Genomic DNA, 19528 nt, shown 5'->3' on the forward strand with positions numbered 1-19528 from the left:
TACTCGTATACAACTAACCAACAAGCCTCGGAGGGCAACAATCAAAATATATCAACTTGCCTCACGGGGCCACAATCAAAATATATCAACAATCATATTACAACACCCTAGACATACCTGTACAAATGCACATCACAATGGCATTCTCAATTCGATAAGAAACATGCCTTTCTTATTGCAATCCTTAACCTGCAGCACTTACCTCAAATAGCAATCATTAATCATCAGAGAACTTACCTTTCTTACGAACAATTCCAATTTCGCAATCATAGCTGCACTTTACAATCACTTAATCAAAATTCAAATCTTAAAGTTAGCGGCAAGGATTCAAGGCCTATAACACAGCTCTATAGCACAATCTATGATCTGAATGAAGGGAAACCATCCTAGATGCCCTGTAGCCTCCTGTTCATAAGTGTGGTCGACAACACACCCATGAACAAGACTCTACCTGACACGACTTTGCAGACAACCCCTAGAACGAACTGCTCTGATACCACTTTGTCACACACTAACAATGGTAGGGCATGACGGGCACCCGACTCTCATCAGAGTCGAGTGAACCCTCAGACATTGCTCTATCAAAACCTGTCATTTCAAAAACTTTTAAAAACATGAAACTTTTCTAAATAGAAATCATTATCTTTATAACGATTATGAAAACTTTCAATCAAATAAGTACTTTAAACCAATTGAAATCATCTAAAATACATACTCTTTTAAAATCCACAAATGACTCAAGCAATTGACATCACTTTGTCGACATCTCGACAAATATACCACGAGACATTGTCTCGAGAAGTCTCTAAGAAGTGGCTGAATATTATGAGTCGGGACGGGGCCACGACATACCCATAATATGCATATCTATACATGACTCGGCACGGCTCCGAATGAGGTGGAACTTGCCAATCCCGGTGACGTCCAAGCATTCTAGCTATACACTTAACACCGCCAAACAATGCGGGGGCTGCGGGCATGAACGCGGCGTCCCCGACGGCAAAAAAGGACGTCGGTACGGACAATGTCTTGAGTATGTAAGGTGGTAACAAATCATAATCATAATTTGATTTAGGAGAGAAGAAATCACAATCTAACTCAACCTGCATTGCCTTGATTTGGAAGAAACATAAATGTGCACACGAAGTCTCAAAACAATCTTTAAGTAAATAATGCAATCCAACACACATGCCGCTTCGACATGTTAATAGAATGGTCCCTTCGGACACCGCTTTCGGCTAGTATCACAATAGTCCCCGGACGGTCGCCGCTTCCGGCATAATAATGATGGCCCCCGGGCGGCCGCTTCCGGCTTAATATCACCATCATATCAACACAAACTCAATCCACAAGTATCAATTTCAATTCATATCATAAGTCACTAATCAATTCATCACAATCCAGTTATTAGCCTTAGTCTTTCATAAGAAGTTATCAAATTTGTATCTCACTAGACTCAGGAGGACATACTTCCAGGTTTGAGGGTAGAATTGTTATGAAATTCTTACTACCTATATTCTACTCAATTTCATCTTATTGCCTTACCCAAAGAATAAATGATCATGTCAATACAAAGGGATGATACTATGGAATGTAAACATAAATCGTAAATGAAATGAAGTAGTAAAATCTCGCACCCCTTCGGAGTGGTTTTGAAAATCAAACTTTATGTTTTCTTTAGTATAAAACTCATTTCCTCGAAATCATTAGTAAAACCATATACACAACTCAACTTGGCACCTTATGGGTGTTCCCTTTGGAACAGAATAGGAGTACAATATCAATAAGCCATCACAAGAAATATTTAGACCTTACTCGTCTAAGAATGGAATAATATGGAGTACATATAGAATGAATAACAACAAGAATCATGCCAAAGGAAGAAAGGTTTGCCTTACATACCTTGTCGCTTATGTGATTAGCTTAACTTACGTTTCCAAACACTGGCCAATCCATAATCAAGGTAAAGGAAACCCCGTAGACAACTTGAAAATGGTTCATATACTTCTCTAAGCTCGTAATTAACTTCCGTAAATTCGGGCAGCATTTTCCCTGCAATCTTCGCTTCTCTCTAATTCCAATTCAATTTAACAACACAATCAATAACCAACAACAACAACAACCATCTCATATAAGTCTCTTTAAACTCAAAACATCAACTCCCAAAGATATACACCAAAACAGCCCGGTATACGCTTTGTATACGATATCTTCATACACTTTATTCTCCCAAATTCAAGAACAACAACTTATCAACAACAATATCAACAATCATTTTATATCAATATCCAACTAATTCTATCCATTTAATCATACCAAAACAGCCCCCAAGTCATTTGATATCCAAATATTATAACCGAACTTTCAACGTCATTTTCTCTATTCTAACCCGTCAAATCTATCAATGATCATGGTAAGAACATCATTAACATCTTAAACATACCTTATATGAGCAAACACCATGAAAAAAACATCCCCCAAGTTCAACTTTTAGCTTAAAACGACGACGACAACTCGTACTACACTTTATCCTTCACGAGCCTCGGGATTCGGGGCCTCGAACTTGATCGATTCTCCACTTTCTCTCTCTAACTCTCCTCTCTCTCTCTCTAAAAGTTTGTGGACTACTTGATGTGTAAATGAATGAATTTTTATGACTTTAGCCCTTATATATGGGTCTTGGGTCGGTTCCCACCGACCTTGAGTCGGGTTGGGCCGAGCCCACCGCCCAGCATTACCTTTCTGTCTTAAAATGTCCATAACTGTTTATCCCTATGTCACATGAAGGCCCACGACCTATGGTTGGAAAGCTAATTCAATTATATACAACTTTCATATTTGGAGTTTTCCCAAATTCCCAAATAATGATGGGGTTATGGCCTCCCGAAGTCAGATCACCCGAAAACGTAACTTAAAAACATCTTTTTGGAGGGCTTACACTTGGATTTGTCTCAAGGGTCCTTCTTGAGTTGTGTTTAACTTCACATATATTGTCCATATAACTTGTCATATGTCCTTTATAAAATCTCGACATGTGGACCCCACCTCAGCTTACGTTTACGAGGTCTATATATCTTTTAACGTATCATTCCAATCATATTGTACGAATTCCAAATATCATACTCATGCTATCCTCATGCCAGTAGAATTTCATGCTTTATACTTGTAATATTTGCTCCTCCTCACATTAAGCCGTCCGCAGCCTTAGTAATAGAATTTCATCCTTTATACATATTTTTAAAATGAGTTTTTGTAATATTTCGCAATGATAAATTTTCCCAACCTTGCAATGTCTAGTGCAACAACCAACAGCCTCCAATGGTCTCAATCTATACAAAATATTGGTTCACAATGTCAATTATGGTAGTCGGGGTCAAATCTAATTGTCTCTAACTTTCAAGATTAGAGCTAACTCTCAATATCTCACTCTTTTCTCACTGTTTAATATACCATATTAATATTTATTCATAAATACTACTTATAATATATGCAAAAGAAAGAATGAAAATTGGCACACCATGCGGTACGATCGATTACTTGTGTGCACATTACATACCTTTTTCTCCTTTGGAAACGAATTACTTTTGTTACTAATCAAACCCCTTACCCATCATTACTCAACCATAATTCTCCTATATTAACCAATCATTGGCTATCAATTTTCATCTAATTAGAAGCAGTAGACTGAAATTCCATAGCAGTGGTTTTATCTTTTTGTAACTTAATATTTTTAGACTAATGCTACTACTTCACCAATCATTGTCATTACATCACTTCATAGCTAATTATTATCAAATCATTGGCTCATTATTGCCTTTATTAAATTGACTTCTAATGCCCAAAACATCACAGCAAAGGGGCTAGGTTTATATTTACAAAATCTATTCATTCTTCTGTCAACATCTAGTCACATATATAATATCTCTTATTCTAAAACGTGAGACTCACCTTTGAGAAGATATAAAATGCTAGAGAGCCAAGGTTACCTGACTAGGCGATTACTCTTTGTGTAACTTCCTATCGCTGTATGAGAACTCCCCATAATTTCTCTGCAATTGTTTCTTTTTTTTCAAAAAATATTTAAGGAATGAATTACCCTATTTTTCTACTCCCTTTTGTTTTTAATGTGGAAGCTATCAGAAAAGGGAATTGGGCTTGGCCCACTCTTTTAATTTCATTTTTTTTTAATTATTATTCTCTTTAGGCTAAATTACGAAATAACCCTTATTTTAAAATTAGGGTTATTATATTCTCCACCACTTAAAATAACGTTCGTCCTCGAACGGATCTAGAATCATACCTGTCACGTCAAATAAGTGAGGATATTTATCTCGCATGTCCGCTTCGGACTCCCAGTAGCCTCCTCGTTTGGATGATTACGCCACAACACTTTGACTGAAGCTACCTTCTTCGACCTCAATTGTCGCACTTGCCTATCAAGAATAGATATCGGACTCTCCTTATAAGTCAAATTTTCATCAAGCTCCACATCCTCTGGCTGAATCTTATGGCTATCATCACCAACATATCGTCTTAGCATAGACATGTGAAATAAAGAATGAACATCAGACAATCTCGGAGGTAAAGAAAGTCTATATGCCACCAACCCAATTAGGTCCAAAATCTCATAAGGACTGATATACCTAGGGCTTAGCTTACCCTTTCGACCAAATCTCATAACTCCTTTCATAGGTGAAACTTTTAAGAAGACTTTTTCACCCTTCATGAACTCCACATCACGAACTTTCTTATCTGCATAGGACTTCTGTCTGCTTTGTGCTGTCTTAAGTCGTTCTCGTATTATCACAACTTTCTCCAAGGCTAGCTGAACCAAATCTGGACCTAATAGTTGTGCTTCGCCCGGTTCGAACCATCCATCTGGTGAACGACACCTGCGACCATATTGGGCTTCAAACGGCGCCATCTAAATACTCGATTGGTAGCTGTTATTATAAGCAAACTCTGCCAAAGGAAACTGATCATCCCAATGACCACCAAAATCAATCGCGCAAGCTCTGAACATGTCCTCTAAAATCTGAATAACCCGCTCAGATTGTCCATCAGTTTGTGGATAAAAAGCTGTACTCAACTCGACCTAGGAACCTAATGACTTCTGAAAATACTTCCAAAACTCCGCAGTAAATTGTGCACCTCTATCAGATATTATAGAAATGGGCACACTATGAAGTTGAACTATCTCCCGGAGGTAAATATTCGCTAACTGCTCTACGGTATGAGCAACCCGAACTGGTATAAAATGAGCGGATTTTGTGAGTCTATCGACAATCACCCAGACTGAGTCATGTTTCTTGAAAGTATTCGGCAAACTAACTACGAAATCCATCGTAATCCTTTCCCACTTCCACTCTGGGATAATCAAGTTTTGTATTACTCCACCGGGTTTTTGATGTTCATATTTGACCTGCTGACAGTCTAAGCAACTAGTCACATGTTTCAAAATATCAGCCTTCATACCTTTCCACCAATATAATCCACGCTAGTCTTGGTACATCTTGGTAGCACCTGGATGGATGGAGTATCGCGAGCTATGAGCCTCTTCAAGAATTAGTTGCTTCACATTACCCACCATAGGAATACAGAGTCTAACATAACAACGTAACATGCCTTCGCCATCAATAGAGAATGACTTAACGCCCCTATTTTGCAATCGATCTCGCAGTCTAGCAAGACAAGGATCTTCATCTTGGCAAGCCTTGACTTGCCTCACTAAGGAAGATTCTGCAACCATACCCGCAAGTAACCTGCCTTGCCCTGCACTGTATAATCAATCCGAACTCCGTGGTTGGCCAATGCCTGAATATCCTTAGCCATAGGTCATTCTTCAGCAGTAAATCAGGCCAAGCTGCCCATAGACTTTCTACTCAAGGCGTCTGCCACCACATTCGCCTAACCAGGATGATACAAAATAGTAAGATCATAATCTTTAAGTAACTCTAACCACCGTCGCTGTCTCAAATTCAGATATCTTTGCTTGAATATGTATTGCAGACTCTTATGATCAGTATAGATTTCGTACAGCTCACCATAAAGATAGTGACGCCAGATCTTGAGTGCAAATACAATTGCGGCCAATTCTAAGTCATGAGTCGGATAATTCTTCTCATGTTTCTTTAGTTGTCGAGACGCATAAGCTACCACTTTGCCATTCTGCATCAAGACACAACCCAACCCGACTCGAGATGCATCACAATAAATGGTGAAACCACCCTCATCAGTAGGTAAGGTCAAAATCGGAGCCGTAGTCAATGCAGTCTTTAGTTTCTAAAAACTTTCTGAACATTCATCTGACCACTGGAATACCACACCTTTCTGAGTTAAACGTGTCAATGGAGCAGCTATCTTCAAGAAACCCTCGACAAACCTACTGTAATATCCAGTTAGTCCCATGAAGCTGCGAATCTCTGTGGGAGTAGTGGGTTGAGGCTAATCTCGAACTGCTTCAATTTTCTTTGGATCAACTTGAAACCCATCTCGGGACACCACGTGTCCTAAAAAAGAAATTGTGCTCAACCAGAACTCATATTTTGAGAACTTGGCATAAAGCTTTCGTTCCTTAAGTGTCTGTAGCACAATTCTCAAGTGTTGTCCATGCTCAGCCTCACTCTGAGAGTAGACCAAAATATTATCAATGAACACCATCACAAAATGGTCTAAGTATGGCTTGAATACCTTATTCATGAGGTCCATAAATGTTGCGGGGGCATTAGTCGGCCTGAATGACATCACCAAAAATTCGAAGTGCCTATATCTTGTCCGAAAAGTTCTTTTGGAGATGTCCTCGGCCTTGATTCTCAGTTGATAATAACCTGATCTCAAGTCGATTTTGGAAAAATGAGTAGCACCCTGCAGCTGATCAAACAAATCATCAATAGGAGGCAATGGATACTTATTCTTGATCGTCGCCTTGTTCAGTTGCCTGTAGTCAACGCACATTCTCATCGTGCCATCTTTCTTTCTCATAAATAACACAGGTGCACCCCAAGGCGATACACTAGGCCTAATGAACTCCTTATCAAGTAGCTGTTGGAGTTGAGCCTTCAGTTTTCTCAACTCAGCTGGAGCCATACGATATGGAGGAATAGGGATAGGCTGGGTCCCTGGGACTAAATCAATCTTTGAACTCGATTTCTCTCATCAGGGGTAGGCTGGGTAAATCTTTAGGAAACACATCTTCAAATTCGCGAATAATAGAAACACTATCAATAGTAACATTCTCCGCTCGAGTATCATGAACGGTGGCAATAAAACTCAAACACCCATGATTAATCATTCGGCGTGCCTTTACATAAGATATTATTTTTCCTTGAGTCACAGGAGTCATGCCTTTCCACACTAAAGGTTCTCCAGGAAAATTAAAACGTATAAGCTTAGCATAACAATCAACCGATGCATAGCATGATGCCAACCAATCCATGCCCATAATCACATCAAAAGCAGATATCGGTAGCACACATAGATCAACTACGGTGTCCCTACCCTGAACAGATATCACACAATCTCTATAAACTCTATCCACTAATATACTCTCCCCCACTGGGGTTTCTACCACATATGGCACATTAATAGACTTAACTCCCCGTTCTAAGAATATAGCAAAAAAAGGAGATACACACGAATACGTAGAACCAGGATCAATAAGAGCATATGCACCATGAGAACCAATATTAATAATACCTGTGACTACTACATTAGATGCCTCGACATCCTGTCTGGTCATAGCAAAGAATCTCAGCGGTCCACCCCCTCCCTGAGCAACCTGTGCACCCTGTCGACCCTGTCCACGAGCACCCTGTGGAGCGGCCCTAGCTGGCTGAATCTGACCCTGTGTAGCTGTAGTAGTTCCCTGTGAGTGTGTAGTATCTCGACTAGCACCAGAATCACCCTTAGGACAGTATTTAGCAATATGCCCCTTTTCACTAGTAGTAAAACAAGCCCCATCTACTCTAAAGCAACGACCACTGTGATTTCTACCACAGTTAGAACACCTCGGATGATAACCTGACTGATATGAGCTATTACCCTTCCTCTGCATTGCTGCTGACCCTGTCTAGCTGAATAACCACTTCTAGAAGACTGCATCACTGACTCTGATTGAGTAGGTCTAGTCTGCCCACGATAAAAACCACTCTTGCCCCCAGATGGAGCACTACTAAACCCACCTGTGTTACGTGGCTTTTTTGCTTTCATGCTCAACTTTGTCCATTTCTAGATAGGACTCGTAACGGAGAGCAGTGTCAACTACATCTGAATAGGTACCATATCGCGCATCTCGTACCACAAGACCATGATAGCGATGCTCAAGTCCATCCACAAATCGTCTCACCTTCTCTCTCGGATCTTCAACCAAAGAGGGTACATAACTCGATAAATCTGTAAACTTGGCCTCATACTCCGTAACGGTCATAGTTCCCTGCCGCAGATTATTGAACTGATGTCTCATGTCATCTTGCTTGCTTAATGGAATAAACCTATCCTTAAACATTCCTAAAAACTCTGAGCAAGTAATAGGTGGTAACCTTGCTGGTCTACCTTTCTGAATCGAAATCCACCAAGACTCTGCAGACCCTGAGAATAAGAAAGTGGCAAATTCCACACCACGGGTCTCTTTCAGCCCCAACGTAGACAATATCTTTTCACAGCGATCAATGAACTTCTGAGGCTCAATAGAAGCTGGTGAAGCATCAAATTCTTGTGGCTTAAGATCTATGAAATTCTTACACTCCTTGGATTGCCCTGTAGACTGGACAACCTGTTGAGGGGCCAACTGAGGTGTCTGATTAGCTGCAACATTCAACTGAACTTGAGATTGTGCTTGTGAAATAGCCTGAGGACCTGGAAGTCCACCATGACTAAGCGCCAATGCCTCCAACACATTCAATAATCTGGTCACCACATCTGCGGTAAAGCAATAGTAGGTGCAGCAGCTGGTGCCGGTGGAGTGTTTTGAACCAGTTGTTCCTGCACTCGCTCTGACGCAACTCGGGGTTGACCCTCATTCACAACTTCAGGCTGAGGAGTGGCCTGAGTCCTAGTCTGAGCTCTAGTCTGATGAGTACCAGCTTGTCTACCACCGCGGCTAGCACTCTGTCCAGTACCTCGTTTAGCAGATGAAGATGCGCGTTTCTTAGCCATCTGCGAAATAAATATTACAAGGTTAGACTTTATTCAACACACACACGAACAAGGAATGAAAGAAGGGAAAACTTCCTAGATGTTCAGTAGCCTCAAAGTACTAAGTATGGGCGCCTACATACCGATGAACAAGACTCTACTAAACACTGCTCCATGACCCAGGACTTAAAGCCTAAGCTCTAATACCAACTTTGTCACGTCCCAAAATACACGCTAGACATGATTGGCACCGAGCAAACACCACCCGCCAGGCGAACCATATATTATACCGTTAATCATTTACGAAAGCACTAAAAGAAAATAAGTGTAGGTCCAACAACGTTATTAATGATAAAAATGTGAAATAGTTGCCAACCAAATCCATAATCGATTTATGAAAACCAACCAACGCTACGATAAAAAGAATCTCTAGCCCACATCCCACGCTAAGACCATGGAGCATCTAACAGAGTTACATGAGTTTGAATGTCGGGCATGTAAACCCAAAATAAAAAATAAATAACTAGAAGTAAACTAAATAAAGCTGAAATGGTTGCTTCCACGAACAATGCGGTGGCTCACCTCAGCAACGGAATCCACTCACGAAATCTTTAGCCACGAGCCTCATTCTCAGCAACGGTTTCTACATAGACATGCAGGTAAGGAGTGAGTTATACATAAATATAATCCAGTAAGATCCTCGACCCGCCACTTTAAATACCCCTGGAACAAGCGCTAGAAAATACAAATACACAACAAGCACAAAAATATTATGCACATGAATATATCATTATATAATAGCAACCAAGGTCCAAACCACTGTTTATCAAGTATATTATATATCTCAACACAATTTACACTAAAGACCTATCATAAACGGAAGTTAAAGAATTAATCACACCATGAATCCACGGCAACATACACAATGTGCCAAATATATCAGGAAGCACACACAATGCTAAGGGAAGCATACACAATGCCCCAATATCATCAAAAAGTATACACAATGCTAAGGGAAGCATGCACAATGCCCCAATATCATGGCTCACAGCTATATCACATCACAAAACAATTTATAAAGAGAGCTTTAGAGTATTTGAAAATAAAGTATACGTAGCTGGCCTTCAAGACCACTGATTCTGCCAAGTACACGCTCACCCCAACACATGGACCAGGTAGACAAAACATATTTTTAAAACGGGCTTTGAAAAACAAGTACCCAAAGCTTAAAGTCTCACTTACCTCGCAACGATAAATTTTCCCAACCTTGCAATGTCTAGAGCACCAACCAACGGCCTCCAATGGCCTTAATCTATACAAAATATTGGTTCACAATGTCAATTATGGTAGTCGGGGTCAAATGTAATTGTCTCTAACTTTCGAGATTAGAGCTAACTCTCAATATCTCACTCTTTTCTCACTGTTTGTATACTATGTTAATATTTATTCCAGAATACTACTTATAATACATGCAAACGAAAGAATGAAAATTTGCACACTATACTGGTACGATCAGTGCACTGTGTGCACATTACATACCTTTTTCTCCTTTGGAAAAGAATTACTTTTGTTACTAATCAAACCCCTTACCCATCATTACCCAATCATAATTCTCCCATATTAACCAATCATTAGCTATCAATTTTTATCTAATTAGAAGTAGTAGACTGAAATTCCATAGCAGTGGTTTTATCTTTTTGAAATTTAATATTTTTAGACTAATGCTACTACTTCACTAATCATTGTCATTACATCACTTCATAGCTAATTATTATCAAATCATTGGCTCATTATTGCCTTTATTAAATTGACTTCTAATGCCCAAAACATCACAGCAAAGGGGCTAGGTTTATATTTACGAAATCTATTCTTTCTTCTGTCAACATCTAGTCACATATATAATATCTCTTATTCTAAAACGTGAATGTTAATTAGTGAGAATCACCATTGAGAAGATATAAAACGCTAGAGAGCCAAGGTTACTTGACTAGGAGATTACTACTGTGTAACTTCCTATCGCTGTATGAGAACTCCCCACAATTTCTCTGCAATTGTTTCTTTGCTTTCAAAAAAAAAAATTTAAGGAATGAATTACCGTACTTTGCTACTCCCTTTTGTTTTTAATGTTGAAGCTATCAGAAAAGGGAATTGGGCTTCGCCCACTCTTTTAATTTCATTTTTTTTCCTAATTATTATTTTCTTTAGGCTAAATTACCAAATAACCCTTATTTTAAAATTTGGGTTATTACAAAATTAGGTGGCGACTCTAAAAAATACAAAAATCCAATAGAGTCCACAATCTGTAGTAGCTTTTATGCTTCGCATAAAAGTGAACCTTAACAGATGGCGACTCTGCTGCGGATTTTTCAAATAAGTTCTCACCATAAGGGTTTCAATATAATGTGATTTATTGTAATTGTTTGGTTAATTGTTTGCTTTCTTATATGTATAACTGTCATTGCATGCATATCATAAATTCCGCCACCACTGGCAAAAAATTGCATTGTTTCAAAGGGGACATGCGGGTTCGTGGTGTAGCCTTCACTAAAAAATCAAAATACTTTCTTTGGAACACGTTGATGGCGGAGTTGGTTCGCGGTCGTCCAACAACCGACAACGGTTCACCTCGAGTAGTCCGCTCGAGTCCCAGTCATTTGAAAAGCCCACTCTAGTATTGCCTAGGACAGAACGAAGCCAAATCCTAACGAACTAACGCATGCTTACCTAGACGGGCTTAGATATTTGAGACGTATCTAAGTCCATTAGGAGACTAACCTGTGTCATGACGATCTATGACCCGAAGACACTATATCCAATTATGTGCTAATTGGAAACATATTATGTGCCTATGTGATAGTTCCAAGTGCATTCGTGTTTTGATGATTGTCAAACTGTTTCAGAACCAGATAGAGATTTGGTCTGTGATCTCCTCTCTGTGCACCTTGCACTGTCGGCAGAGATAGTTGTAAAGCTGTCCACTCACTACACACAAGTACAGCAGTGAGTTGGCCCATGCTTTAGAACAAAATTGAAGAGTGGTCTCTTTTCACCCCACATGCTCCCACTATATATACAACATGATGGCAATATATTTGGTACACTTGAAAACCTAATCTAAATCGTACAAAGCTGCCAACATAAGTTCTCAAGATCTCTCAAGAACAAAGTCACCTACAAGATGAAGAACCTGATCCAGACACAAGATTTAGTCTAAGTTCTTTATATTATTGTGAGTATTTGTTCGTCTGTACTTAAATTATAAACCTACTCTTCTCTTTAAAGAAAGTTATTTCTAGGTAGATTATGTCACGACCCAACCAGAGGGCCATGACAGGCACTCGGAGCTAACCTCCCGAGCACCTCTTATCATATATCTTATAATCATATATAGGTGAACCACAAAGATAAATCATAACTATCATAATCTGTAAGGGAATGGGTCCAAAAGATAAATGCACATCTATATAATCATCATCAACTATGCCGATATGTGCAAGTCGACAAGGCTGCCAAAAATGATATACAAAAATATGGACCGATGAGGTTATGAGACATCTAACTATATACATCTATCTAAGAGCCTCTATATGGAGAGCATAACATCAAAAAGACGGGACAGGACAACGCCATGCCCATATATGTACACAAAAGAATAATACCAACTGAACCACCGCTCCGGAATAATGGAGCGCTCCAGTACAGTCACTGATGAAGCGACTTGGGGGTCTGGTTCGTCTCCCTGTCTACCTACGGGAATGAACGCAGCGTCCACAAATAAAAGTACGTCAGTACAAATAATATACCGAGTATGTATGGCATGAGTAATAAAATAATGAAAGTATGAAGATAACATAAGATAAAGAGATCAATTTGTACCTCTGAATGCCTCTTAAAGAGGAAGTCATACATGCTTAGCTTTTTAAAAAAAAAAAAACATTTCCATACATACATATATATAGTATCCTGCCCGGCCATTTAGGCTCGGTGTTATCATCATTTCATCTTCATCCCGCATCTGGGGCATCCCGCGTCTGGGGTAACATCATAACTTGCCCACTGCAGTGGTGTGCACATCTGCCTGCTCGACCGAATATAGCACGGCGTGGTGTGAGAAAATACATACATATATATAAAGCATGCATGAGAGCCCAAATAAAAGCTATAACTCTATCGGAGTGATGTAAGGTTGGTAAACCTCCGATTATCATTATGGAACTATCATCATGAACATATCTCACCTTGAAAGAACAAAATCATAAGATGAGATCAACATCAATGAATAAAATCAATAATCATATGAGAAAGATCAATAATCATAAGACAATTATCAACAACCTCGTAAGAACTTCGAAAATCATAAGCTTCTAGAATTTTTAGGAATAGAGACATTATGGATATCGTGTGTAAATCACAACAATGAGATCATGCCTTAAGAAAGAAAGGGACAGCCTTAACATACCTTTTCATCTCCTTAACTATTTAACGTTTTCCTCCCAAGCTCGCAAATCTGCATGCAAGATAATTCATACTAGAGTTAAGCCTTGAAAACTCTCATAAGGACAAACTAGAGTAATTTGTGAGCTAGCGAAAATTGGGCAGCATTTCCCTTATTTCATCTACTTGTACCAAATTCCAAAACAAATCCCAAATGACAATAGCAACATCAACAATCCCATACTCAAGAGATTACATTCAAGTTATGCTCCATTCACTCCTAAAACTCCTTTTCATAATCAACCCCTAACAACAACTTCAACACAACCCCTTACACACTTGTATACAACACTTCCTTATAATCATTTTTACCACTCATAACAAGATTATAATCATAACATGAAAAAAATTATAACCCAAGCTAATTTATAGCTCAAAATATTATCAAATTCATAGTTGAACTCTCTTTTCATTTTCCTCCAATCAAATTGTATAACAATCAAACAACCTCAACAACATGTAATAGATGTGAAAACTTACCTTAATTAGACAAGAGCAAGCTTTGGATCAAATTACTTCACTAGGATAAAACCTCCAACTTCAACACCAAAGAGATACTTGAACTTTACTAACCCTAGTGAGATTTCTAGCACTTGAATCTCTTGATCCTCTTGGGTTTGGCCTTGATTAGCATATGAACTTGAGGAGAGGGTTTTAGAGAGTATTTGGACGAATTTTGAGGTGGAAATGGTGAAAAATGAACCTTGGAACGAATTTATAACATAAAAAGATAGGTCACCGACTTACATTTTGCGGCCACTTTGACGGACTGCAGAATATTTGATGCTCCGTCAAATGGACCACCCAAAAATTTCATCACTGGAACTATTCTACGGTGGGAAAAATTCCATTTGACGAGCCGCACAAAGTTTTACTGTCCGTCAAATTTCACTGCCCGAGCAGTCTGTCTTAAAACACCCACAACATTCTACTCCGATGTCATATTGACGAACAATTTGTTGCGTTGAAAACTAGACTCAATGAACTTCAATTTGGATAGGTAATGCACACCAAAAATCCTCATATTCTAGGAGATATACCTCTCTCAAGTTGGACCCAAAATCCTGTCCAAAATTCTGCCAAATTTTCCCAAAGTTCCTACAAACTGAATTTCCTTAATTCGCTTGTTCTCCAATCCTTCCATAACTTATTACATGAACTTCTACCCTCATAACCATAAGATAAGCACATATAATCTCATATATCCTAGAAGATAACTCCAGTGTCCTCGATTAGGACAACTAACACCTAACGAATCTCAACGTACAAACTACGAGGTGTAACATCCTGCCCCCCTTAGAAACATTCGTCCTCAAATGTTAAACTCTTAGGAATTCTAATAAAAAATTGACAAAGTTTCTGTTGTAAATATAGTACTACCAACCTGTCAAAACAAGCCAAAATATTCAACGCCACCTAGGGCTACAACAATAATAACAACAATGGCCTCACACGGCCAATATTTTAAAAAATAAAGCATTATCCACCTGAAGACAATGGTGTCTCTGTCTGAACCTGCTCTGGGAGTGGAAACAAGTCTGGATACTTGGACCTCATACCTTCTTAAGCTTCCCAAGTCATTTCTTCCTTATTCATATTCCTCCAAAGGACCTTTACTGAAGCTACATCTTTAGTCCTCAATCTCCGAACCTACCTATCTAGAATAGCAATGGGAACTACTTCGTAAGATAATTGCTCGGTAACCTGAACATCATCTACGGTTACAACTCTGGAAGGATCTCCAATACACTTGCGAAGCATTGATACATGGAAAACCGGGTGGACTGACTCCAAGTCTAAAGGTAGATCTAACTCATAGGCCACCTAGCCTACTTTGCGTACTACCCTGTAAGGCCCAATGTACTGAGGATTAAGTTTACCCTTTTTACCAAATCTCATGACGCCTTTCATTGGTGACACCTTTAAGAATACCCAGTCATCAACTTGAAATTTTAAGTCTCATCAACGATTATCTGCATAAGACTTGTGACGACTCTGAGCTGCCAATAATCAATCCTGAATAAGACTGACCTTCTCCACTACTTGCTGGATCAAATCTGGCCCTATTAACTTGGTCTTACCTACTTCGAACCATCTAATTGGTGATCTACACTTCCGCCTATATAAAGCCCCATACGGGGCCATCTGGATACTAGAATGATAACTATTGTTATATGCAAACTCAATGAGTGGAAAATGATCATCCCAACTACCTCCAAAGTCTGATACACATGCCCGTAACATATCTTCGAGAGTCTAAATAGTACGTTCAGCTTGTCCATCAGTCTGGGGTTGGAATGTTGTGCTAAAACTCAGAAAGACTTCTAGAAATTAGTTGTAAACTGCGCACCTCTATCGGTGATAATGGATACTGGAACACCATGGCGTCGTACTATCTCTTTGATATAAAGCTTTGCATAATCTTCAGCTGAGTACGTAGTTCTGACAGGTAGAAAATGAGCTGATTTTATAAGTCTATCCACAATTACCCATATGGAATCATACTTATGCTGAGAACGAGGCAAACCTGTAATGAAATCCATATTAATTACTTCCCATTTTCAAGTCTGAATTTCAATAGCTTTCCTATTAATCCACCGGGCTTCTGATGCTCAATCTTTACCTACTGACAATTAGGACATTGAGCTACGAAATCTTCCATGTCTTTCTTCATTCCGTCGCACCAATAAGTTGGCTTAATATCATGGTACATCTTTGTCGCTCCCGGATTAACAGAATAACGGGAACAATGGGCTTCCCCCAAAATTTGGCGACGTAAATCTATAACATCAGAAACACATAGTCTGCCTCGATACCTGAGAAATCCATCTGCAAAAATCTCAAATGACGACTATTTCTTCTGAAGAGATGTATTTCTGTAATGGACTAACAAGGGATCCTCATACTAGCGCTCTTTCGCTTCAACTACTAAAGACGAGACAGCTAAATCTTGAATAGTAACTCCCGTATCGCCCAAGGCCAATAATCGAACTCCTAGGCTAGCTAACTGCTGAAGCTGACGAGCTAGCTCCCTTTTCTTTGGTTGAACATCACATAAACTACCCATGGATTTGTGGATAAGAGCATCGGCTAATACATTCGCCTTTCTAGGATGATATAAGATACTAGCATCGTAATCTTTTAATAACTCTAACCATCGTCTCTGCCGTAAGTTCAACTCCTTCTGCTTGAAAATATACTGAAGACTCTTATGGTCCATATAAATATCCACATGAACACCATACAAGTAATGCCTCAACATCTTTAATGCATGAATCACCGCAGCTAACTCTAGATCATGGGTTGGCTAGTTCTTCTCGGTGTTAGCATCATTTCATCTTCATCTCGCCTCTGGGGCATCCCATGTCCGGGGTACCATCATAACCTACCCACTGCAGTGGTGTGCACATCTACGTGCCTGCCCGGCCAACTATAGCGCGGCACGATGTGAGAAAATACATACATATATATAAAGTATTCATGAGAGCCCAAATAAAAGCTATAACTCTATTAGAGTGACGTAAGGTCGGTAAACCTCCGATTATCATTATAGAACTATCATCATGAACATATCTCACCTTGAAAGAATAAAATCATAAGATGAGATCAACATCAGCAATACGATCAATAACCATAATGTGAGATCAATAGTCATGAGACAAATATAAATAATATCATAAGAGGATCAAGATCATAGGCTTCTAGCATTTCTAGGAATAGGTACGTTATAAGATATCTCATCTTATGATTATTATTCCTTCAAGGCGAGATATGTCCATGATAATAGTTCCATAATGATAATCAGAGGTTTACCGACCTTACGTCACTCTGATAGAGTTATAGCTTTTATTTGGGCTCTCATGCATGCTTTATATATATGTATGTCTTTTCTCACACCGCGCCGCGCTATAGTCGGTCGGGCAGGCATGTAAATGTGCACACCACTACAGTGGGCAGGCTATGATGATACCCCGAATGTGGGATGCCCCAGACAGGGGATGATATGATATATGGATCGGGCTGCACGTTCCGCAACACTAACATTTATGGATCGGGCTACACGTTCCACAACACTAACACTTATATCATATATGTATGAAAATGTTTTTTTTTTAAAAAGGCTAAGCATGCATGACATCCGTCTTAAGAGGCATTCAGAGGTACAGGCTATTTCTCTTATTCATGTTACTTTCCATATCCTTTATTATGTTGTTATTAACTCCTTACATACTCAGTACATTATTCGTACTAACATCCTTTTTGTTTATGGACGCTGCGTTCATGCCCGCAGGTAGGCAGGGAGACAGATCAGATCCCTAGGAGCTTCATCAGCGATTGTACAGGGGCGCTCCATTTGTTTCAGAGCCACAGTCTATGGTACTATTCTTTTGTGCACATATGGGCATGGCGGGGCCCTATCCTATCTTTATGATTCCATGTAGAGGCTCGCAGATAGATGTATATAGTTAGATGTTATGTAACCTCATCTTGTCTGCTTGTACATATGGGCATAGTTGATGACGTTTATATAGATGTGCTCTTATCTTATGGACTAATGCCCTTACAAATTATGATAGTTATAAGTTATCTTTTGTGGTCCACCTAGATATGTTTATGAGAAGTATGTAAAGAGGTGCTCGGTAGGTTAGTTCCGGGTACCCGTCATGGCCCTCTAGTTAGGTCGTGACAAAAGTGGTATCAGAGCAGTTCGTCCTAGGGTATGTCTATGAGCCGTGTCCAGTAGAGTCTTGTTTATGGGTGTGAAGCACGCCACACTTATAAACAGGAGGCTGCGGGGCATTTAGGAATGATTGACCTTTCTTTCTCCTCTTAGATCGTGCGATAGAGCTATGTTATAAGAGTTCCTTTTTAACTAACCGTGTGTTATGATTTCAGCGATACCTGTGAAGAGAAAAGCTATAGCAGCCCAGAAGGGCAAGCCAGTGGCAGGATGGAGAACTGAGCGGGTACCGCCTGCAGATATAGAGGAGGGCGAGTCCTAGAATGAGGTTCCATCTCGGTCCTCTCCCGCTCCGTCTGCTACAGAGGAGCATAGAGGAGCCTCACCTCCAGCTCCAGCTCCAGTACCCTTAGCTCCTCCACCGGATACCTCAGGCCAGGAGATGAGGGAGGCCATTCAGTTGCTGACACAGTTAGTAGCCACTCAGGCTCAGCGAATAGGTACAGGTCATGGTGATAGAGCTATCAGTGCTAGAGTCCGTGATTTCATTAATTTAGACCCTCCAGAATTCTTTGGGTCAAAACCGGACGAGGACCCGCAAAACTTCATAGATGAGATGCTGAGGACATTGCGGGTAATGCATGCTTTAGATGTTGAATCGGTAGAGTTGGCCTCTTATAGATTGAGAGATGAGGCGGTTCATTGGTATAGTACCTAGGTATCTTCTAGAGGGGTAAATGCACCTCCACCGATATGGCAAGAGTTTGTGGATGCTTTCCTCCGACACTATTTTCCGCTAGAGGTTCGACGAGCCAGATCTGATAGCTTTCTAAACCTCAGACAGGAGAACATGAGTGCTCGGGTGTATAGCCTTCATTTTAATTCTTTGGCTAGGTATGCTCCCGCAATGGTAACTGATATGGGAGATCGTGTCCACCAATTTATGAATGGTTTGGGGCTACATTTTATTGATGATTGTTTAACGGCCTCACTTCAGGATGGTATGGATATGTCTCGTATTCAGGCCCATGCCCAGAATCTGGAGGAGCGACTATAGCAGCGAAAGAGTAAGCATGAATATGATAGGGGTTATAGTAAGAGGGCTAGATACTCAGGTACTATTAGTGAGTTCAGAAGGGCCAGCGGCAGCAATATTCTAGACACTCCGGCCATTCAGCAGCTAGTGCACCTCCGCAGTTTGCAGGCAAGAGATTTTGATCG

The 19528-nt window shown here is 39.9% G+C and overlaps 1 protein-coding gene across 1 annotated transcript; it reads right to left on the reverse strand.

Annotated features, from left to right (window-relative positions):
- Nucleotides 1-4303: 4303 nt before the first annotated feature.
- Nucleotides 4304-4924, reverse strand: LOC132042982 (uncharacterized). The gene has a single exon (XM_059433480.1). It carries the CDS (start codon nt 4922-4924, stop codon nt 4304-4306), a length of 621 nt encoding a protein of 206 aa, XP_059289463.1.
- Nucleotides 4925-19528: the final 14604 nt, after the last annotated feature.

The sequence above is a fragment of the Lycium ferocissimum genome, unplaced genomic scaffold, assembly GCF_029784015.1.
Source record: "Lycium ferocissimum isolate CSIRO_LF1 unplaced genomic scaffold, AGI_CSIRO_Lferr_CH_V1 ctg1953, whole genome shotgun sequence".
In the NCBI taxonomy this organism is placed as follows: Eukaryota; Viridiplantae; Streptophyta; class Magnoliopsida; order Solanales; family Solanaceae; genus Lycium; species Lycium ferocissimum.